The sequence below is a fragment of the Hevea brasiliensis genome, chromosome 5 (assembly GCF_030052815.1).
Source record: "Hevea brasiliensis isolate MT/VB/25A 57/8 chromosome 5, ASM3005281v1, whole genome shotgun sequence".
NCBI classification, from domain to species: Eukaryota; Viridiplantae; Streptophyta; class Magnoliopsida; order Malpighiales; family Euphorbiaceae; genus Hevea; species Hevea brasiliensis.
In genome coordinates, this window is record NC_079497.1 from 92,419,784 (window position 1) to 92,437,491 (window position 17,708).

General features: G+C 34.1%; 1 protein-coding gene across 1 annotated transcript; it reads left to right on the plus strand.

Moving 5' to 3' along the window:
* The first annotated feature begins 14,983 nt into the window (after positions 1-14,983).
* Positions 14,984-16,385, plus strand: LOC110660328 (major allergen Pru ar 1). The gene is made up of 2 exons (XM_021818595.2): positions 14,984-15,232; positions 15,912-16,385. The coding sequence occupies exons 1-2, from the start codon at positions 15,049-15,051 to the stop codon at positions 16,220-16,222; spliced, it is 495 nt and encodes a 164-aa protein (XP_021674287.1). The 5' UTR covers positions 14,984-15,048; the 3' UTR covers positions 16,223-16,385.
* The last annotated feature ends 1,323 nt before the right edge of the window (positions 16,386-17,708 follow it).

The following is a 17,708-nucleotide window of genomic DNA, read 5'->3' on the forward strand; positions in this document are numbered from 1 at the left end:
GTCCAGTTTACATCTATAATTTCTCAAAAGGCAAAACTTGATTTTCTAATTCATAGAAAAAGCTTTGGAAGCTGTTCAAGGGCTGCCATAGGTGATCTTAGTGTGGACAAGTTAGAGGGACAACATTTGGTATCCTAAAGACACATTCTAAAGGTGCCAAACTTACTGCAGTGCATCAAGAGGTTAGTGCACTTATTCTTGATCTAATCTAGGGTTCTAAAATTAATCTGATTAATTCTAAAATCTTAAATGGCAAATGTAGATCCAAAAACATATTAAAAGAGTTTTAATATGCTGTTTGTCATTGAAATCAAATAGATAAAAATGAATCTTGCATGATGCATGTGACCCTAGATGAAAAATTTTGAATTTCAATGATCTAAACTTGTGTTTTTCATGCTTCCGCTTCTTCAATTGGTATCAGAGCCACTATATTTGCCATTTAGATTGTTGTTTATATGATTTAATTGTGTGATTTAATCATGAGATGATTGTTTCATTGCTTATTAGACCAACAAAGGTGGCGGCTTGATGAACTACACCACCATGCGCATGGTTTGATTCATTCAACCATGCACATGGCTATTTGGGTTTGTTTGTGGGCATTGTTCCAAGGCCCATAATTAGGCCCATGACTAATTAAAATGTTTAATTAGATGTTTTAATCACATAATTAAATTTTGATTTAGATCTGAATTTTAAAAATTATTTGAATATGATTCAAATTTGAATTTTAAAAATTGTTTGAATGTGATTCAAATATGAAATTTTAAAGTTATTTGAATGTGATTCAAATATGAATTTTTAAAGTTGTTTGAATCATATTCAAATCTGATTTTTTAAAGTTGTTTGAATGTGATTCAAATCTGAATTTTAAAAATTATTTGAATGTGATTCAAATCTGAATTTTTAAATTTGTTTGAATGTGATTCAAATTTGAATTTTTAAATTTATTTGAATTATATTCAAATCTGGATTTTTAAGTTGAATATGAGATATTCAATTTAATTTAAGTATGTATGTTTTATTTAATTGTTAAATAGTGATATGCATGATGAATGATTATAGACTATAAAAGACCAATGTGATTGGATTTATTTCTTTCATGTTTTCTTTGGATTGTAAATTAATTAATTTATTTTTGGGTATGTATTATTAAGGTTGTAATAATTTTGGGTTGTAATTTCATTTATTTAGTTCTTGTAAATTCGTCTTGGAATGCCAATGATTACTATGTGATTAGATTGCAAGAAGATCAAGGAGGTCAAGAGCATTGGTGGCACCAGTGAGAGAAATTCAAGATCAAGTATTGATTATGTACTCCTTCAGCAACTCTTGTAAAATGAATGAATGAAATGTACCTAGGAATGCCCTGATTCAATTCTTGGTGGCTTAGAATTGAATCCCTTAGAAAAGTCCATGATCATACCATATTTATTATTATCCATGAATGCATGAGATGTATGGAATGTATGCAAGTATATGATATATGCATGCTAATTAGATAATGTGCAAAGTGAGACCTTAATAGTAATTAGGATGACCACAAAATCTTCCAAACAAATGATTAAGTTGGAAATGCTATAATTAAAGTAATTATAACATAGGCACTCCATTGGGGCAATTATTTTAAGAAATTTTAAATACTTGCGTAAGATGCAATTAATTTAAGAGATTTTCTTAAGAATAATTGTTAAGCATGAGATGTTGTAAATATGTAAATAGTTTGGTGGCCAATATTGGATGTACCTGAGGACATTAAAATTATTTGCATATTTACTGGCTCAACTTAACTAATGCAAGATAAGTCAATAATGGATGTACCTGAGATTTTGAGCATCAGTGGCTAGGTAAAGGATTGAACCTTACATGAGATGTGACGGGCAAGGAGTTGCTCACTTATAGTTTATTGTAATTCCAATAATGGATGTACCTGAGGATGATTAATAGAATTATAAGAATTCAATCACCCACTAGAAATCCATCCAACTAGGATTTCCGTTTTCTACTTTGGAAGTGTAGGATTCGCTAAGTTAGTGGGAGGACCAATTTAATTAAAAGACCATAATCATTTTGGTTAAATACATGATACATTTAATAATTAATCTGATTATTTTCTGCAGTTAATTTTCTGATAATAATGAGCACAGAACAACCACCACCATCCAATATCCTTGTAAGCATACTTGATCGAAATAGGTTGACAGGACCTAATCTATCTGATTGGCTAAGAAATTTGAAACTTGTCCTGAACCTTGAACATATAGGATATATTTTAGAGTCAAATGTTCCTGGTTTCTTACCTCCAGAGGCCACTCAAGAGAAATATGAAACTTTGGACAAGTGGAAGGAGCATGATATGAGAGCTAAGTGTTACATGCTTGCTTCCATGAGTAATGAGTTACAAAAACAGCATGAGAACATGCAGAGTGCGAGTGAGATCCTCCTTCACCTACAAGAGTTGTATGGTGAGCACAGTAGGAATGCTGGGTATGAGATATCTAGACAGCTATTCTGCATGAGGATGTCTGATGGATAGAATGTTGGGGATCATGTCCACAAAATGATTTGGCTGATTGAGCAGTTGGAACGTCTTGACTTCAACATGGATTTCCAACTATAGACGGATTTGATACTTCAGTCCCTTCCTGAGTCTTTTGGGAATTTTGTGACAAATTTCCATATGACTAAGCAGGAATGCACCTTGGCTGGTTCATTCAACATGCTAGTTATTGCCCAAAAAAATATGCCGGGCAATAAAGGAAAAGAGGTAGCTTTGATTGTATCTTCTTCTGCTGGAAAGTCCAACAAGAAGAAGGGCAATAAGAAAAAGAAACCTTAGATTCTTAGTCCTTCCAAGAAAATAGCTAAACAAAAAGGGAAAACTAAAGCTGATGGAGGCAAAGAAAAGTGTTTCCACTGCCAGAAGGATGGACATTGGAAAAGGAACTGCCCAGAGTATCTTGATTCTCTGAAGAATAAGAAGGATACACCTTCAGAAGGTATGCCCATATCTTGTTATTTAGATTCTGATGATACTCATAGTTCATCTATAGCTTGGGTTTTAGATACTGGTGCCAGTTCTCACATTTCTTATGATATGCAGGAACTAGCAAATAGTAGCCACTTGCATTCTCGAGATGTTAGACACCGGATTGGCAATGGCTCAACTGTTGAAGCTTTAGCCATAGGATCTAAATCTTTTTACATGTCTGGGCATGTTTTGTATTTGGATAATATTTTATATGTACCTGATGCTTTTAAGAACATCATTTCTATATCTAGTTTGACTAGAAATGGCTATGAATTTCAGTTCATAGATGATGTTTGTAATATTTATTTTGGAAATAGATATGTTGGGTTATATGAATGATGATCTTTATTATTTGGATAATAATGATAAACACAAAATGAATACAAGTGATCTAAATGAATGCAATGCCATGGTGAAGATCAACTCAAGTTCAAAATATATTTGGCACTTAAGGTTAAGTCATGTTGCAGAAGATAGGCTTACAAAACTGGAGAAAATGGGGATTCTATCCTCATTGGGTTCAGAACCTACTCCAACTTGTGAATCCTGCCTTTAGGACAAAATGATTAGATCACCCTTTGTTGGACAAGGGCTAAGAGCTAAAAATATTTTGGAGCTAATACATAGTGATGTATGTGGTCCATTTAAAGAAATGGATAGAGGTGGTTTTCATTACTTTATTACCTTTACTGATGATAAATCAAGGTTTGGGTATTTGTATTTGATGAAATACAAACATGAATCCTTTGAAAAGTTCAAAGAATTTAAATCTGAAGTAGAAAATCAAACAGGAAAGAGTATTAAAGCTCTTCAATCAGATCGTGGAGGTGAATACTTGAGTACTGAATTTGATGAATACTTGAGAGAGCATTGCATTGTTTTCCAGCTGACTCCTCCAGGAACACCACAGCTGAATGGTGTATCTGAAAGGAGAAATCGTACCCTATTGGATATGGTACGTAGTATGATGAGCTATACTAATATGCCAATCTCCTTTTGGGGATTTGCATTAGAATCAGCTTTGTATATTCTGAATAAGATTCCATCAAAATCAGTTTCTTCCACACCTTATGAGATATGGCATGGAAGAAAACCAAGTCTTAAGCATGTTAAGATTTGGGATTGTCCAGCTTATATCAAAAAGCTGAACACTGATAAATTGGAAACCAGATCAGAAAAGGGTCGATTTGTTGGATATCCAAAAGATAGTTTTGGATACTATTTTTATTTGCCTACATCACAAAAGGTTGTGATAAGTAGAGATGCCACATTTTTTGAACAACAGTTTGTTCAAGAGGGAGGCATAGGAAGGCAAATAGAGTTAGAATTGGAGAATTCTAACCAACCAACAGATCATATGGATATAGATCCATCTAGCTAACCGACACCTATTAATGAGACATCTACAGCTGTTCCTCGTAGAACAACTAGGGTATCTCACCCACCAGTGAGATATGATTTCCTTCATGAAGAAGAACAAGAGTTGTCCACTCATGAAGAAGTTGATCATGGAGATGATCCACTTACCTATGAAGAAGTTATATCAGGTATAGACTCTTCCAAATGGATTGATGCTATGAAATCCGATATTGATTCCATGTCTAAGAATCAAGTTTGAGATCTTGTTGACCCACCTGAAGGTATTGTACCTATAGGGAACAAATGGGTTTTCAAGAAGAAAATTGGTTCTGATAGAAAATTAGAGACTTATAAGGCAAGGCTAGTAGCAAAAGGGTTTCGCCAAAGGTAAGAAATCGACTATGAGGAGACTTTCTCGCCTGTTGCCATGCTTAAATCAATTAGGATTCTATTAGCAATAGCTACATACTATGATTATGAGATTTGGCAGATTTATGTCAAAACAGCTTTTCTCAATGGATACATTAAAGAAAACATTTTCATGGAACAACTTAGGGGTTTTGAATCCCAAGATGGTTCCAAGGTATGCAAGCTAAAGCGATCCATTTATGGGTTGAAACAAGCTTCGAGGAGTTGGAACATCCGTTTTGATGAAGCCATTAAGTCATTTGGCTTTATAAAAAATGAGGATGAGCCATGTGTATATAAGAAGGTTAGTGACAGTGCTATCACTTTCCTTGTCTTATATGTGGATAAAATTCTGTTGATGGGTAATGACACAGGTATGTTGACAACTGTAAAGGTGTGATTGTCAAATACATTCTCCATGAAAGACTTAGGGGAGGCAACCTATATTCTTGGGATTTGCATCTATAGAGATAGAGCGAAAATAATAGTTAGTTTATCCCAAAGTCTATACTTGGAAAAGGTGTTAAAGAGGTTTAACATTCTTGATTCCAAGAGAGGATTGTTACCAGTGAGACATGGTATCTACCTTTCTAAAGAAATGTCTCTAAAAACACCTAAAAAAAGAGATAAAATGGCCAGGATTACATATGCTTTGGCTATTAGAAGTTTGATGTATGCAATGTTGTGTACTAGGCCAGATATCAATCCAATCCAGGTTTGGAACACAGGATAGCTGTTAAGAATATCCTTAAGTACTTGAGAAGAACTAAGGATTTATTCTTGATATATGGAGGTGGAGACTTGCAATTGGATGGTTATACTGATTCGGATTTTCAATCAGATATCGATGATAGAAAGTCTACCTCTGGATATGTGTTTATTTGTAATGGAGGTGCAGTCAGTTGGAAGAGTTCCAAACAGAGTACGACTGCAGATTCCACTACCGAGGCTGAGTATATTGCTGCATCAGATGCTGCAAAAGAAGCTATTTGGATAAAGAAGTTCGTGATAGAACTTGCAATAGTTCCTTCCATTGAGTCAGCAGTTCCACTTCACTGTGACAACAATGGAGTAGTCATACAGGCTAAGGAACCCCGGTCTCACCAGAAATCCAAAAACATAGAAAGGCGCTATCACATTATCAGAAAAATAGTTGGGCGAGGCGATGTAGCCATGCAGAAAATAGCATCAGTTGAAAATCCAACTGATCCATTCACTAAGCCTATGTCACAGACTTAACTAGACCGACATATTGAGAAGATGGGTATAAGATATTGCAATGAATGGCTCTAGTGCTAGTGGGAGATTGTTAGTAGTATGCCCTAGAGCATATCATTTAGTATGTATCTTGTATATGTTTTTGTTAATAAAAGGCATTTTCACTTTTCCGTTAACATAATATATTTATGTGTAATAGAAAAAGTCCATTGATGTTTTGTTAGAAATTCTATTCTTAAGTTGTTAAGAATATGAGTGACAGTATTTCTAGCACAAAGTATCATAAATAGGTTCACAATCGAGGATACTTCACAATAAGAATATGACTTATCCAGAAAGATTGTAATCATGTTTGTTCCCAAGTTATTTATATGAGATGTAAATAAGATGGAATGGTAAGTCTCATGCCATATAACAAACATGATAGGCACTTATACATGATAAGTAGGTTGAACTAGTGACATTTATGACAAGCACATGGAGTTTACTCTTGTCAATGCATTATCATAAATCATATCAGTGCATATAATCTTTAGACATGAGATAGTATAGTTATCTTGTATATAGGTGGTTTGAGTTTGATACTGCTTTCATACTTGTACTGTGTATGGGTATATGGGCATGTATTGGCTCCTACTAGTTATATATGGAGGTAAGTGTTGATCAAGATGGAATCTATTCCTCTAAGTAAATAGGGATAAAATCCTATGTTCATTTAATTGTTCTTGATGTTTCAAGTTCTTGGCCAGAACAGATAGATTTAATCAGAAAAGAGTTTCTGATGAGAGAATCTTTTTAATCAAGAACTGGAATTAAAAGAGTACATAACATTCATAGCAAATGGGGTTTGACATAAACCATGACTCCAGCTCGAATTGGGATTTTATAACAGAGAGATTCTAGTGCATGGTAACATATGATTATAGGTTCATTTCGGGTAAACCTTATTACTGATTGGGTAGCCATGGCATGCTATGCTAGGTGTTAACCATGGTCTATGAGGTGCATAAAATGATTTAGAGAAATCATTTATGGTAAGAAAGAGTTCTGATGATATTAAGAGTTGATATCATGTCTCATTGCCAATTAGTGATGAGCCTAGTAAGTCACACATATACACAAGTAATCACCAAATTAAATATGATTTAATTAATTAATTAAAGAGTTTAATTGATTAATTAAATATGTTTGGTTTGTAATTAGATTGCAAAGTCCCTAGCTTGGCTTGAAACCAAATCTAGGTTATTGGATGTATAGTATAAGTTAAATTTATATTTAAAGTGTTTAAATATGAAGTTAATTAATGAGAAATTAATTAATAGAGATTAATTAATTAATTTATATTTGATATAAATTGATTAGAAGAAGAAAAATAATTATTTTGGGTTAAGAACTCAAAATTAAGACACAGGGATATTTTAGTCATTTCACAGGGTGACATGTGACACCATGAGATGGTGACACATGGCACTACACATAAGCTTGTCAAATGTCTTTTAATCATGTAAGATGATCAAAGTCAAGATTAAATATAGGTTTGACACTTGGCACAATGTGATTGGGTCAATTAAAACTAGAGCTAATCAAAGGGTGACATGTGGCAAGGGTTTTAAGTGATGACCTAGCTATATAATGTATTGTTATGAAAAACTAAAAATACAAGCTGCTCATTCTCCAAAGGTGTCGCAACCCAAAGGCTCCTCTCCCTTCTCCTCTTCTTTTTCTTTCATCAATTCAAAGAGATTAGCAAACAATCTCTTGAATTAAAAATACTATAAATTATTTCTAGTGTCCAATTTACATCTGTAATCTCTCAAAAGGAAAAACTTGATTTTCTAATTCATAGAAAAAGCTTTAGAAGCTATTCATGGGCTATCATAGGTGATCTTGGTGTGGACAAGCTAGAGGGACAACATCTGGTGTCCTAAAAACGCATTTTAAAGGTGCTAAACACACTGCAGTGCATTAAGAGGTTAGTGCACTTGTTCTTGATCTAATCTAGGGTTCTAAAATCATTTTAATTAATTTTAAAATCTTAAATGGCAAATGTAGATCCAAAAACATATTGAAAGAGTTTTAATATGCTGTTTGTCATTGAAATCAAATAGATAAAAATAAATATTGCATGATGCATGTGACCCTAGATGAAAAATTTTGAATTTCAATGATCTAAACTTGTGTTTTTCATGCTTTCGCTCCTTCAGGTCCTAGGTATCCTATATACATCAGCTTAATGAGAAATGCTGCTTTCTTTTCATAAGCAAAAGAATTCAATGTATATTGGTCTCAACAGTTATACCAATGTCTAGTCTTGATACAACATTGACTAAGAATATTTTTGGAATAATGTTATAATGCAATTGAAATCTCGTAATTATAATTATATGGTCCCAAGCCCGGATAAAGGAGGAGAGTTGCGGTAGGTGACAACCAGCGAAAAAATTTAATTACACCTTATGATATGGATTCAAATGATATAAATGTTGGGGGCATCCTCTACTGACAACGCATTACATTGGAGCCTAGGTGTAGTGAGAAATATGCAAGGGTGTAGGGCGTTCACCAAAAGCGACGTGCCATGCCAGCGCCCGAGCGTGGTGTTAAGTGAGCAAAGGTTCCCACATAATGGACGGACGTAGATAAAGAAGTTAGTCCATAGGACAAATAGTAAAACAGATAGTAGAACAGAACACAAGATAAATATAGAAAATAATAGAAGATATCATAAAAGGAGACCAATTAAGAAGGAACAAAATAGGAGGAGAATTAGGGTTGGCACTTGGAATGTTGGATCACTTACAGGAAAATTAATGGAGCTCATGGATACCATGGAAAGGAGAAAAGTGAATATTGCTTGCATTCAGGAGACTAAATGGGTAGGAGAGAAAAGCAAGGAAGTGGGTAACACAGGGTACAAACTGTGATTTACCGAAAAGGAGAGAAATAAGAACGGAGTGGGCATAATCATAGACAGGACATTGAAAGACGCGGTAATAGCTGTGAAAAGAGTAGGAGATAGAATTATACTAGTAAAGCTAGTACTAGAAGGAGAAACAATAAATGTAGTTAGTGCTTATGCCCCATAAATAGGACTAGATAGTGATAGTGAACAAAGGTTTTGGGAAGATATGGATAATTTAATGCAAAGCATACCTAATGAAGAAAATTCTTTCATTGGTGGAGATTTGAATGGACATATAGGAAGTGATAGGCAAGGTTATGAGAATGTTCATGGAGGTTTTGGTTTTGGCAGTCGAAATGAAGAGGGAAAAAGCATCCTAGATTTTGCTATGGCATACGACCTAATACTAGTAAATATCTACTTTATAAAAAGAGAATCACATTTAGTGACTTTCAAAAGTGGGTAACATAGAAGCCAAATCAATTTCCTCTTAACCAGGAAGACAAATAGAGCTCTATGCAAGGATTCCAAGGTCATTCCAGTAGAGGCTTTAATAAGTCAACATCGGTTAGTGGTCTTGGATGTCAAGTTTAGGAATAATTCAAGTAAGGTCAGAAGAAATAGTATAGCTCGAATAAAGTGGTGGGAGTTCAAAGGAGTAAAGCAAGTGAAGTTCAAAAATGAGCTTCTAGAGTCCAAAGCATGGAAGCTGGATATGGAGGCCAATGATATGTGGATACAGTGGCATCAAAGATTAGAGAAGTAGCTAGAAAAGTACTTCTAAAGGACATGGACCACTTTTAAAAGAGAGATAGTGGTGGAATGAGGAAGTACAAAAGGTAGTGAAGAGAAAAAAGGAATGGTATAAGAAATTACTTAGATATGATAATAATGAGGCATATAAACAGTACAAGATAGCAAAGAAAGAGGCAAAAAAGGCAGTTAGTCAAGCAAGAGCACAGGCATTTGAAAAGTTATATGAGAAACTTGGAACTAAAGAAAGGATGAAAGTATTTATAGATTAGCAAGGAGAAGAAAAAGGAATGTCAAGATCTCAATCAAGTTAGGTGCGTTAAGGATAAAGAAGAAAAAATATTGGTGAAAGATAATGACATTAAAGAAAGATAGAGAAATTATTTTAATGATCTCTTTAATAATAGTTAAAATGGTAATAGAGTAAATATAGACTAGAACAATAGAAAAAAATGTGAATTATATTAGAAGGATTAGATCTTTAGAAGTAAAGGAAGCACTTAAGAGAATGAAAGTGGGTAAAGTCTGTAAACCCGATGGAATACCAATTGAAGTGTGGAAGTGTTTGGGAGATATGAGAGTGGCATGGTTAGCTAAATTATTTAATAAGATTTAAACTCAAAGAAAATGCCTGATGAATGGAGAAGGAGTATTTTAGTACCTATTTTTAAAAATAAAGGAGACATACAGAGTTGCTCAAACTATAGGGGAATTAAACTCATGAGCCATACTATGAAGTTGTGGAAGAGAGTCGTGGAGCATCGATTACGTCATGATACTGCTATCTCTCTCAATTAATTTGGCTTTATGCCGGGTCATTCAACTATGGAAGCGATCTTTCTCATTACAAGCTTGATAGAGAAATATAAAGATGTGAAGAAAGATTTACACATGGTTTTTATTGATTGGAGAATGCTTATGATAGTGTTCCAAGAGATGTCTTATAGAGTGTGCTAGAATAAAAAAGGGTATATATTAGATATATACAAGTGTTGAAAGATATATATGAAGGAACAACTATTATTGTGTGCACAGTGGGAGGGGACACAAGAGATTTTTCAATCTCAATTGGATTACACCAAGGATCAGCTATAAGCTCTTACCTTTTTACATTAGTTTTAGATAAATTGATGAAACATATACAAGAGAGTATTCTTTGGTGCATGATATTTACAGATGATATTGTTCTGATAGATGAGACGCGAGAAGAAGTCAATAGAAAGCTAGAGCTTTGAACAAGTACTCTAGAGTCAAAGGGCTTTAAGTTAAGTAGAACGAAGACAGAATACATGCATTACAAGTTCAGTGAAGGCCAAACTGGTGATAGGGAAGGAGTTAGTTTGGATGGAGTGGTAATGTCCTAAAGTAATCACTTTAAATATCTCGGCTCAGTCCTTCAAGTAGATGGGGGATATGAGGAGGATGTTAGTCATAGGGGATGGTTGAAGTGGAGATGTGCCACGGGAGTTTTATGTGATCGCAAGATTCCCAATAAATTGAAAGGAAAATTTTACCGTACAGCCATACGACCGGCTATGTTATATGGTAATGAGTGTTGGGCACTGAAGGAGTCGCATGCGTCTAAGATAAGAGTTGCAAATATGATAATGTTAAGGTGGATGAGTGGCCCTACTAAACTAGATAAAGTCCATAATGAGAGTATTAGAGAAAAGGTAGGAGTGATGCCAATTGAGGATAAGTTGAGAGAAGGGAGATTGAGGTAGTTTGGTCATGTGAAGCGTAGACATACGGAGGCTCCAGTTAGACAAGTAGAGCACATTAGGTTAGAGGATAGAAAGAAAAAAAGGGGTAGACCTAAATTGAATTGGAGGAGAGTAGTACAACATGACCTAGAAGTATTATACATTTTTGAGGATTTAACCCAAAATCGTTTAGAGTGGAGAAAGCGAATCCATATAGCCGACCCCAAATTTTTAGGATAAAGACTTAGTTGAGTTGAGTTGAGTTGAGTTTTATAATTTCCACCGCTATACCTATAAGTCTCATGGACTTTATCTTTATTAGTTAATATTCATTAAAATTAATATGAACATTAAAGATAAAATAGCCTTTATTAATAACAAAATATATATACATGTAATTAAGTTATCACACTTGCAACTAATATATTGGCTATAGTGCATATACACCAATAGGAAAGGCTTGAGTTCAATGTAGGTGGCGGATTGGGGAAATGCCTATCCTGAGCTTGTTAGGAGAACTATTAGGGAGAAAAGAAAAAGAAAAAAGGAACAAGAAAAAGAAGTAGATGCCAAAGATATGGTGGTAAACTTATTATTCTGGTGTTTGAGGAGCTGACTATAGTTAAATGATGAACTTGCTTATTTGTTTGTTCTTCACTTGGTTTCAACTCAAGTTACTAAGCTTAAAATTCTGCGTGCATTCTGAGTGATGAATACATCTCCATACAATGTGAGCAAGAAATCCCTAGACTGCAGTGCCACTGAATGTGATGGTGTGAGTTTATCCTTCAAGACCCTATCTTCTCCCAGCCATCAATCAACAGTCAAGGACTGAGAAGATTCAGCGCACCCTACAAATATAAAGGACAAGAGATCTTCATCAACTTCTATTTTTTGTTCTTAATTGTCAGCTTAATTCTTTTTACTTAAAATTGTTTGGCTTGCCCAATGTCTTAGATATACTGTTCTTACTATAAGTGCAAATTTTTAGAATTTTAACTTAAAACATGTGGTAAAAAGCGTTATTGTTCACATTGGAAGATGGTTTTTTACTGTAGATTAGCCGCATTCATAACGGAAGTGTTTTTCCTGTAGAATTTTCTGTGCTGTGCATGGGATGGGAGTTCCTGTGCTGTGCATGGGATGGGAGTTGTTTCATCTTTCTTGCTGCTGATATATTTTGAACATTTCTGTTACTAGATTTGTGATCTTACCCTTATGAAGATTCTGAACATTGCCGTTATCTCTAGATTTCTTAACTATGGGGTGATGATGATGCCATATCTCATTCCTTTTCCTTGGGTAATCCCTTGGTAATATTCTTCATAATCAGCTTGCCACTTTCCTAGCTAGTTAACAGAGCTTTAGCTAAGCAATCAGTAATTTGCATAATCGATGTTTCAAAAAGAAACAGATATGAAAAGTGTACAAAATTAGAAGATGGTTTTAACAATAGCTTGAATGTCCTTGTGAAAATAACGCCACAATTTTTTTTTAAATGTCACAAAATTAGTTTAATAAAAGCTTATCCATAGACATTCTTACAAACACTAGTACTTATTCTGGCTTGACGGTGCTTTGGTCAATTGTCACTCATCATTAGATGGAATTGTTTCTTAAAATTGTCCTTTACTGGTAATCCAACGAGAAGCTCAAATAAACACACATTGACAGAAATTTGCAATAGAATTTTATTAATCAAAACTTAAAAACTCTAAAATACATAGGATTAATGGGGCTATTTATAAAGTTTTATCTTCTAAACTAACTACGAAAATTAGTCTACTGACTAGGAAGTTTAGGTAAGCTAAATAACAATAGAAATCATAGATTAAATAGGAAAAAAAAAATCCTCATAGAAATAGGAAAATTGCAAGTACAAACTTGCAGCAATCCAGTGTCTAAGATAAATTTAGCCAATTATATCCTATTTCAGTTCGGTCTTGCTTCCTTTCTTTAGAATTTATTTTTCCTAATCCTAATTCAATTATTAATTGGATTCCTACTTGAATTTGGACTTCACCGTCTTTCTAGCAATATGTGCACGCACACCAGGATCATCGTTTGTGCATAATCACGGGTGGCGAAAGAATCAGTATGAATGACATTCTGAGCAATGAGTTATTGTTAGAAATCCTGCGTCGATTCCTTGCAAATCTTCTGTGCAGTGTAAGGCAGTATGAAAGCATTGGTGCTCTCTAATTCCAACCCTTTATTTTCTTCAGTCGCTTCCATGGCCACCAACATGATCGCCACCAAAAAAAGATTATTCACAAACTATATAAGCACCAGCTATTCTTGGTCCCCCCTCAACATCCTGGTTTCGAACTCTCTCTCAGTTTTCTCCTTAAGGATCACATGGTTGTGGGTTACTGCAACGGCTTACTCTTGTGCACCACAGGTATAATTCATCAGTTCATGTAATGCATCTGCAATCCTATCACCAAGCAGTGGGCTGCACTCCCTCCAACCCCTCGCTGCCATGTTTCGGTACACGTTGACTTTGGATGGATCCCTACTACTGAATAGGTAATAAAGGATGTGCCACTATTGATTCCAACCTCAAGTTCAAGGTGGTTCGTATTCCTCTTGATGACTTGATAGCCAAGTGTGAGTTTGCGGTGGAGGTATTTTCATCTGAGACTGGACAATCGCCAGATTCCGTAGTGTCATCTCCAAAACCCATTTATTGGTCCATTCGGCCAACCAATGCTGTAGTCTACAATGGATTGCTGCGTTGGATGACAAGAGGCAATGAGATTGTTGTTTATGATAGTTATAGTGACAGGGTTGTTCTACTTGTTGAAAAGCCAAAGAAGGCATACAAAATCCATGGTTACAATTGCAATGAGTCGGATATTTTTCGATATATGATCCGACTGAATCATATTGGGGCAAGTTTGTAATCAAATTTAGAGTGTGTTTTTTTTTTCTTCCGTAAATGTAGAGTGTGTTTAAATTTAAAAAATAATACTTTTGTATAGTTGAGACTTTATGTAATGGATACCCTTTATCTAAATTCATTTAAATAAATAAATAATACTTATAAATTTGAATATTATATTTTTAAATATAGAATTTGGATATTTTATATGATTATTAAAATTTTACAATATAAAATGTTAATAAAAAAATCATTTTCTATATAAATTATATGAATTTATATGGATTCAAATAATAATAATAAAGCAATGATAATCAAATTTGAAATGGTATAAATAGTTTAAAATGAATTCATTCAGATTTGGATATTAAGATTAGTAATCAGATTTATGTTTAGATATGGTATTTATGCGGGTATGAAGGACAAAAGTGCATTATCGATTGTATCTTACCATTTGGCAAGAGAAAGAAAGCAACTTTATATTTTCTTTTCAGCTCTTTCTTGATAATTTCCAATCGTCTGGAAGGGTAAATAATATATATATATATATATTAAGTTGAACAAAAGTAGTCAAAGTTGGAGAGCTAGGAGAATTGAATTATTGAGATTTGAGAGCCTAACTATTGAGAATTGAATTTCCAATCGTCAGTACTTGTAGCCCAAGGTATTAGTGACACCAAACAGTATTAAGCTTATTCTATAAGTAGCAATCACATGGTTCTTAGATTTCCCCAAGGCTATATTTATCTTCAGCATCCTCTTTAAATTGTTTTTATCAAAGTTGGTCATGGGAGTTATCACTTGTGAATGGCAGGTGGCCACCACAGTCCCCCCAGCCAAAATGTTCAAGACGTTTCTCCTGGACTCTGAAATCCTCCTCCCCAAGATTTGTCCCCGCGCTATTAAGAGTGTTGTCATTCTTGAAGGAGATGGAGGACCTGGCACCATCAAGCAAATTAACTTCAATCATGGTCTTACTTAAACTCCATTATTTATATATATATATATGTGTATACGCACGCGTGTGTTGGGGGAGGGGGTGCAGGGCGGTGTGCGCTCATATATACATATGCTTACAATCTGATTCAAGTTTAAAATTGGATTGATTGAATCTGAAATAGGAATGAGATTGAATTCATTTCCCTCGTTTTGAATCAGGCAAAAATCAAATAGGACAGTTTTGGTTTTATCCACGTTTTCGATTAAAAAAAAAAAGAAAAATCTAATCATTACATTAATTCAAAGTAGATTGAACCAAAACTAGAACTATCCGAATGTTGTCATCTGGTTTAGGATCCGTAGTTATACGAATCGAAAATTGCTGATTCTAATCTAGAATTGGATTGAAACTTGTTAGATCGAGGCTATGTTTGTGTATATATAGGTTAATTTACAAAGGAGTGGATAAGAAGGTTTGAATTTAAAGTTTATTTTATCTAAAATAAGAGGTGCTTTTATCATCAGGCCTTTGCATTTGTATGTGACTTCGGCAATCGCCACATGTAGACTAAGCTTGTAGATGCAGACTTACACTTAAATATGACCTAGCCAATTGCTAGCCTTGATTTTTAATTATTCTGAAGAAGCATCTTTCAAATCTGACAATGAATATATTTTTTGACTAACCATGTAAAATAAATCAATGTTCAGGTAGCGAATTAAGTCATGTGAAGGAAAGGATTGATGCCATAGACAAGGAGAATTTGACATATGACTACTCTGTGATTGGAGGTGATCCTGCCCTTCTGAATAAGGCACTTGATAAAATCTCTTTTCAGATTAAGGTTGAAAGCTCCCCTGATGGAGGATCCATCTTCAAGCGCAGCAGCAAGAGTTACACTATTGATGGTGCTGAGGTGAATGAAGAGGAAATTAAGGCTGGACAAGAAAAGGCCATGGAAGCCTTTGTGGGAATATTCAGGGCCTTTGAAGCCTACATCTTGGCAAATCCTGATGTCTAATATTTTTGCATGGCTATGATAGAGTGAAGGCTCAAACGCCAACACTCCAATAATAAGAGTTTAAATTTTTAATACAATGTTTTTATATTTAAATTGTGCTAAGATTGAAATTGTAAGATTATGGAAAATAGAGAGCTATTTACGATTTGATTTGCTCAAAGAATTTGCCTGCGACATGAGAATTAATTTCAAGCAAATTATTTTTTATATCTGCGTGTATGACCTCATCTTATACACCCAACCATTCAAAAACTTCCACAGGCTATCATTTATTTTATTTTCATGATCAAATTTCATTATATTATCAAATAATTAAGAAAAGTTTGAATATTGCTAAATGAGTTCAAAAAAATTGCTAAATATAAATTTATCATATTTTCATTGTTAGACAAATATCCAAAATTACAGTACTGTAAATCTTAAGCGGGTTTGCAGGGAGACTACTACTCATTCAAGAAATGAACAGTACACAAGAGTACATAGGAAGCTACAAAGTCAAAAAAGTCTGTTTATAGCTCATCTAGCTAACTGACAAAAACAAGTAATAAATGAAACTCCGCAGTCAGCATCAGTTCATTGTTCTGGAACCATCCCAGCTTATGAGACTACAACATAAACTCAGCTCACTCGTCAGGGTTGAACGCTTCTGAAGTACATAACGCTATACTGTTATAAATAGCTTGTATATTAGATAATATAGGGAGAAATAATTTTTATATTATTAAAATATAGAAAAGTGAAGGAATAATAAGAGTAAAATGTGTATAGAATTATATATATAAATAATAAATATATATTATTCTATTATGGCACTTGGTACATATATGCGCGAAATAAAGTAATTATCTTATTGTAATTTTCGTAAATAAATTACGAACAGATGTGTTCATTAACAGATAGATATGTTTGTTAATAAACAGATATGTCTATTCTATATAAACAGTCACAATTGTTTGCATAACATGTCTATTCTATACAAACAGTCACAACTATTTGTAAAGGTGTCTGTTAATAAATAAACATGTCTTTCACATAAATAGTTGTATCTATTGGAGATAGATAGATGTGTTTATCTGAAAAAAATATGCCATAACTTTTCATTTTTTATAAATATGGATGTGTTTTTCAATCCAGATATATATACTACTTCTACTTCTCCTTCTTTTCTTCTAGTCTCTCTAAATTTGGTTCGTATAAAGAGTTCTTAAGAGAAATCTTCAGGAGTTGCTGTCTGCAGATTTCAGGCTTTGTTGTATCATGGAGGTATATTGCCACAACCTTGCAGCAATCTAGTGGGGGCAATTAATACCTTAAAGATAGTAATTCATCACGCCTCAAAGCCTATTCTACACCCACTGCCTCAACAATTTTAAGGTATTAATCCCAATGGAGTCTAAGGCTATTTTTGTGATGAGTCAGGAGTTCGTAAAACTTGATTGTTTTAATGAACAAATTATGTTCACTGAGAAGGTAAAAGCAAAGCAGA

What these genes read in the sequence shown, in the direction of transcription:
- LOC110660328 (XM_021818595.2), top strand. Translation starts at nt 15,049, where the DNA reads ATGGGAGTTATCACTTGTGAATGGCAGGTGGCCACCACAGTCCCCCCA. An exon ending in GCAAATTAACTTCAATCATG is followed by an intron (nt 15,233 to 15,911) that starts GTCTTACTTAAA and finishes ATCAATGTTCAG; the next exon opens with GTAGCGAATTAAGTCATGTG.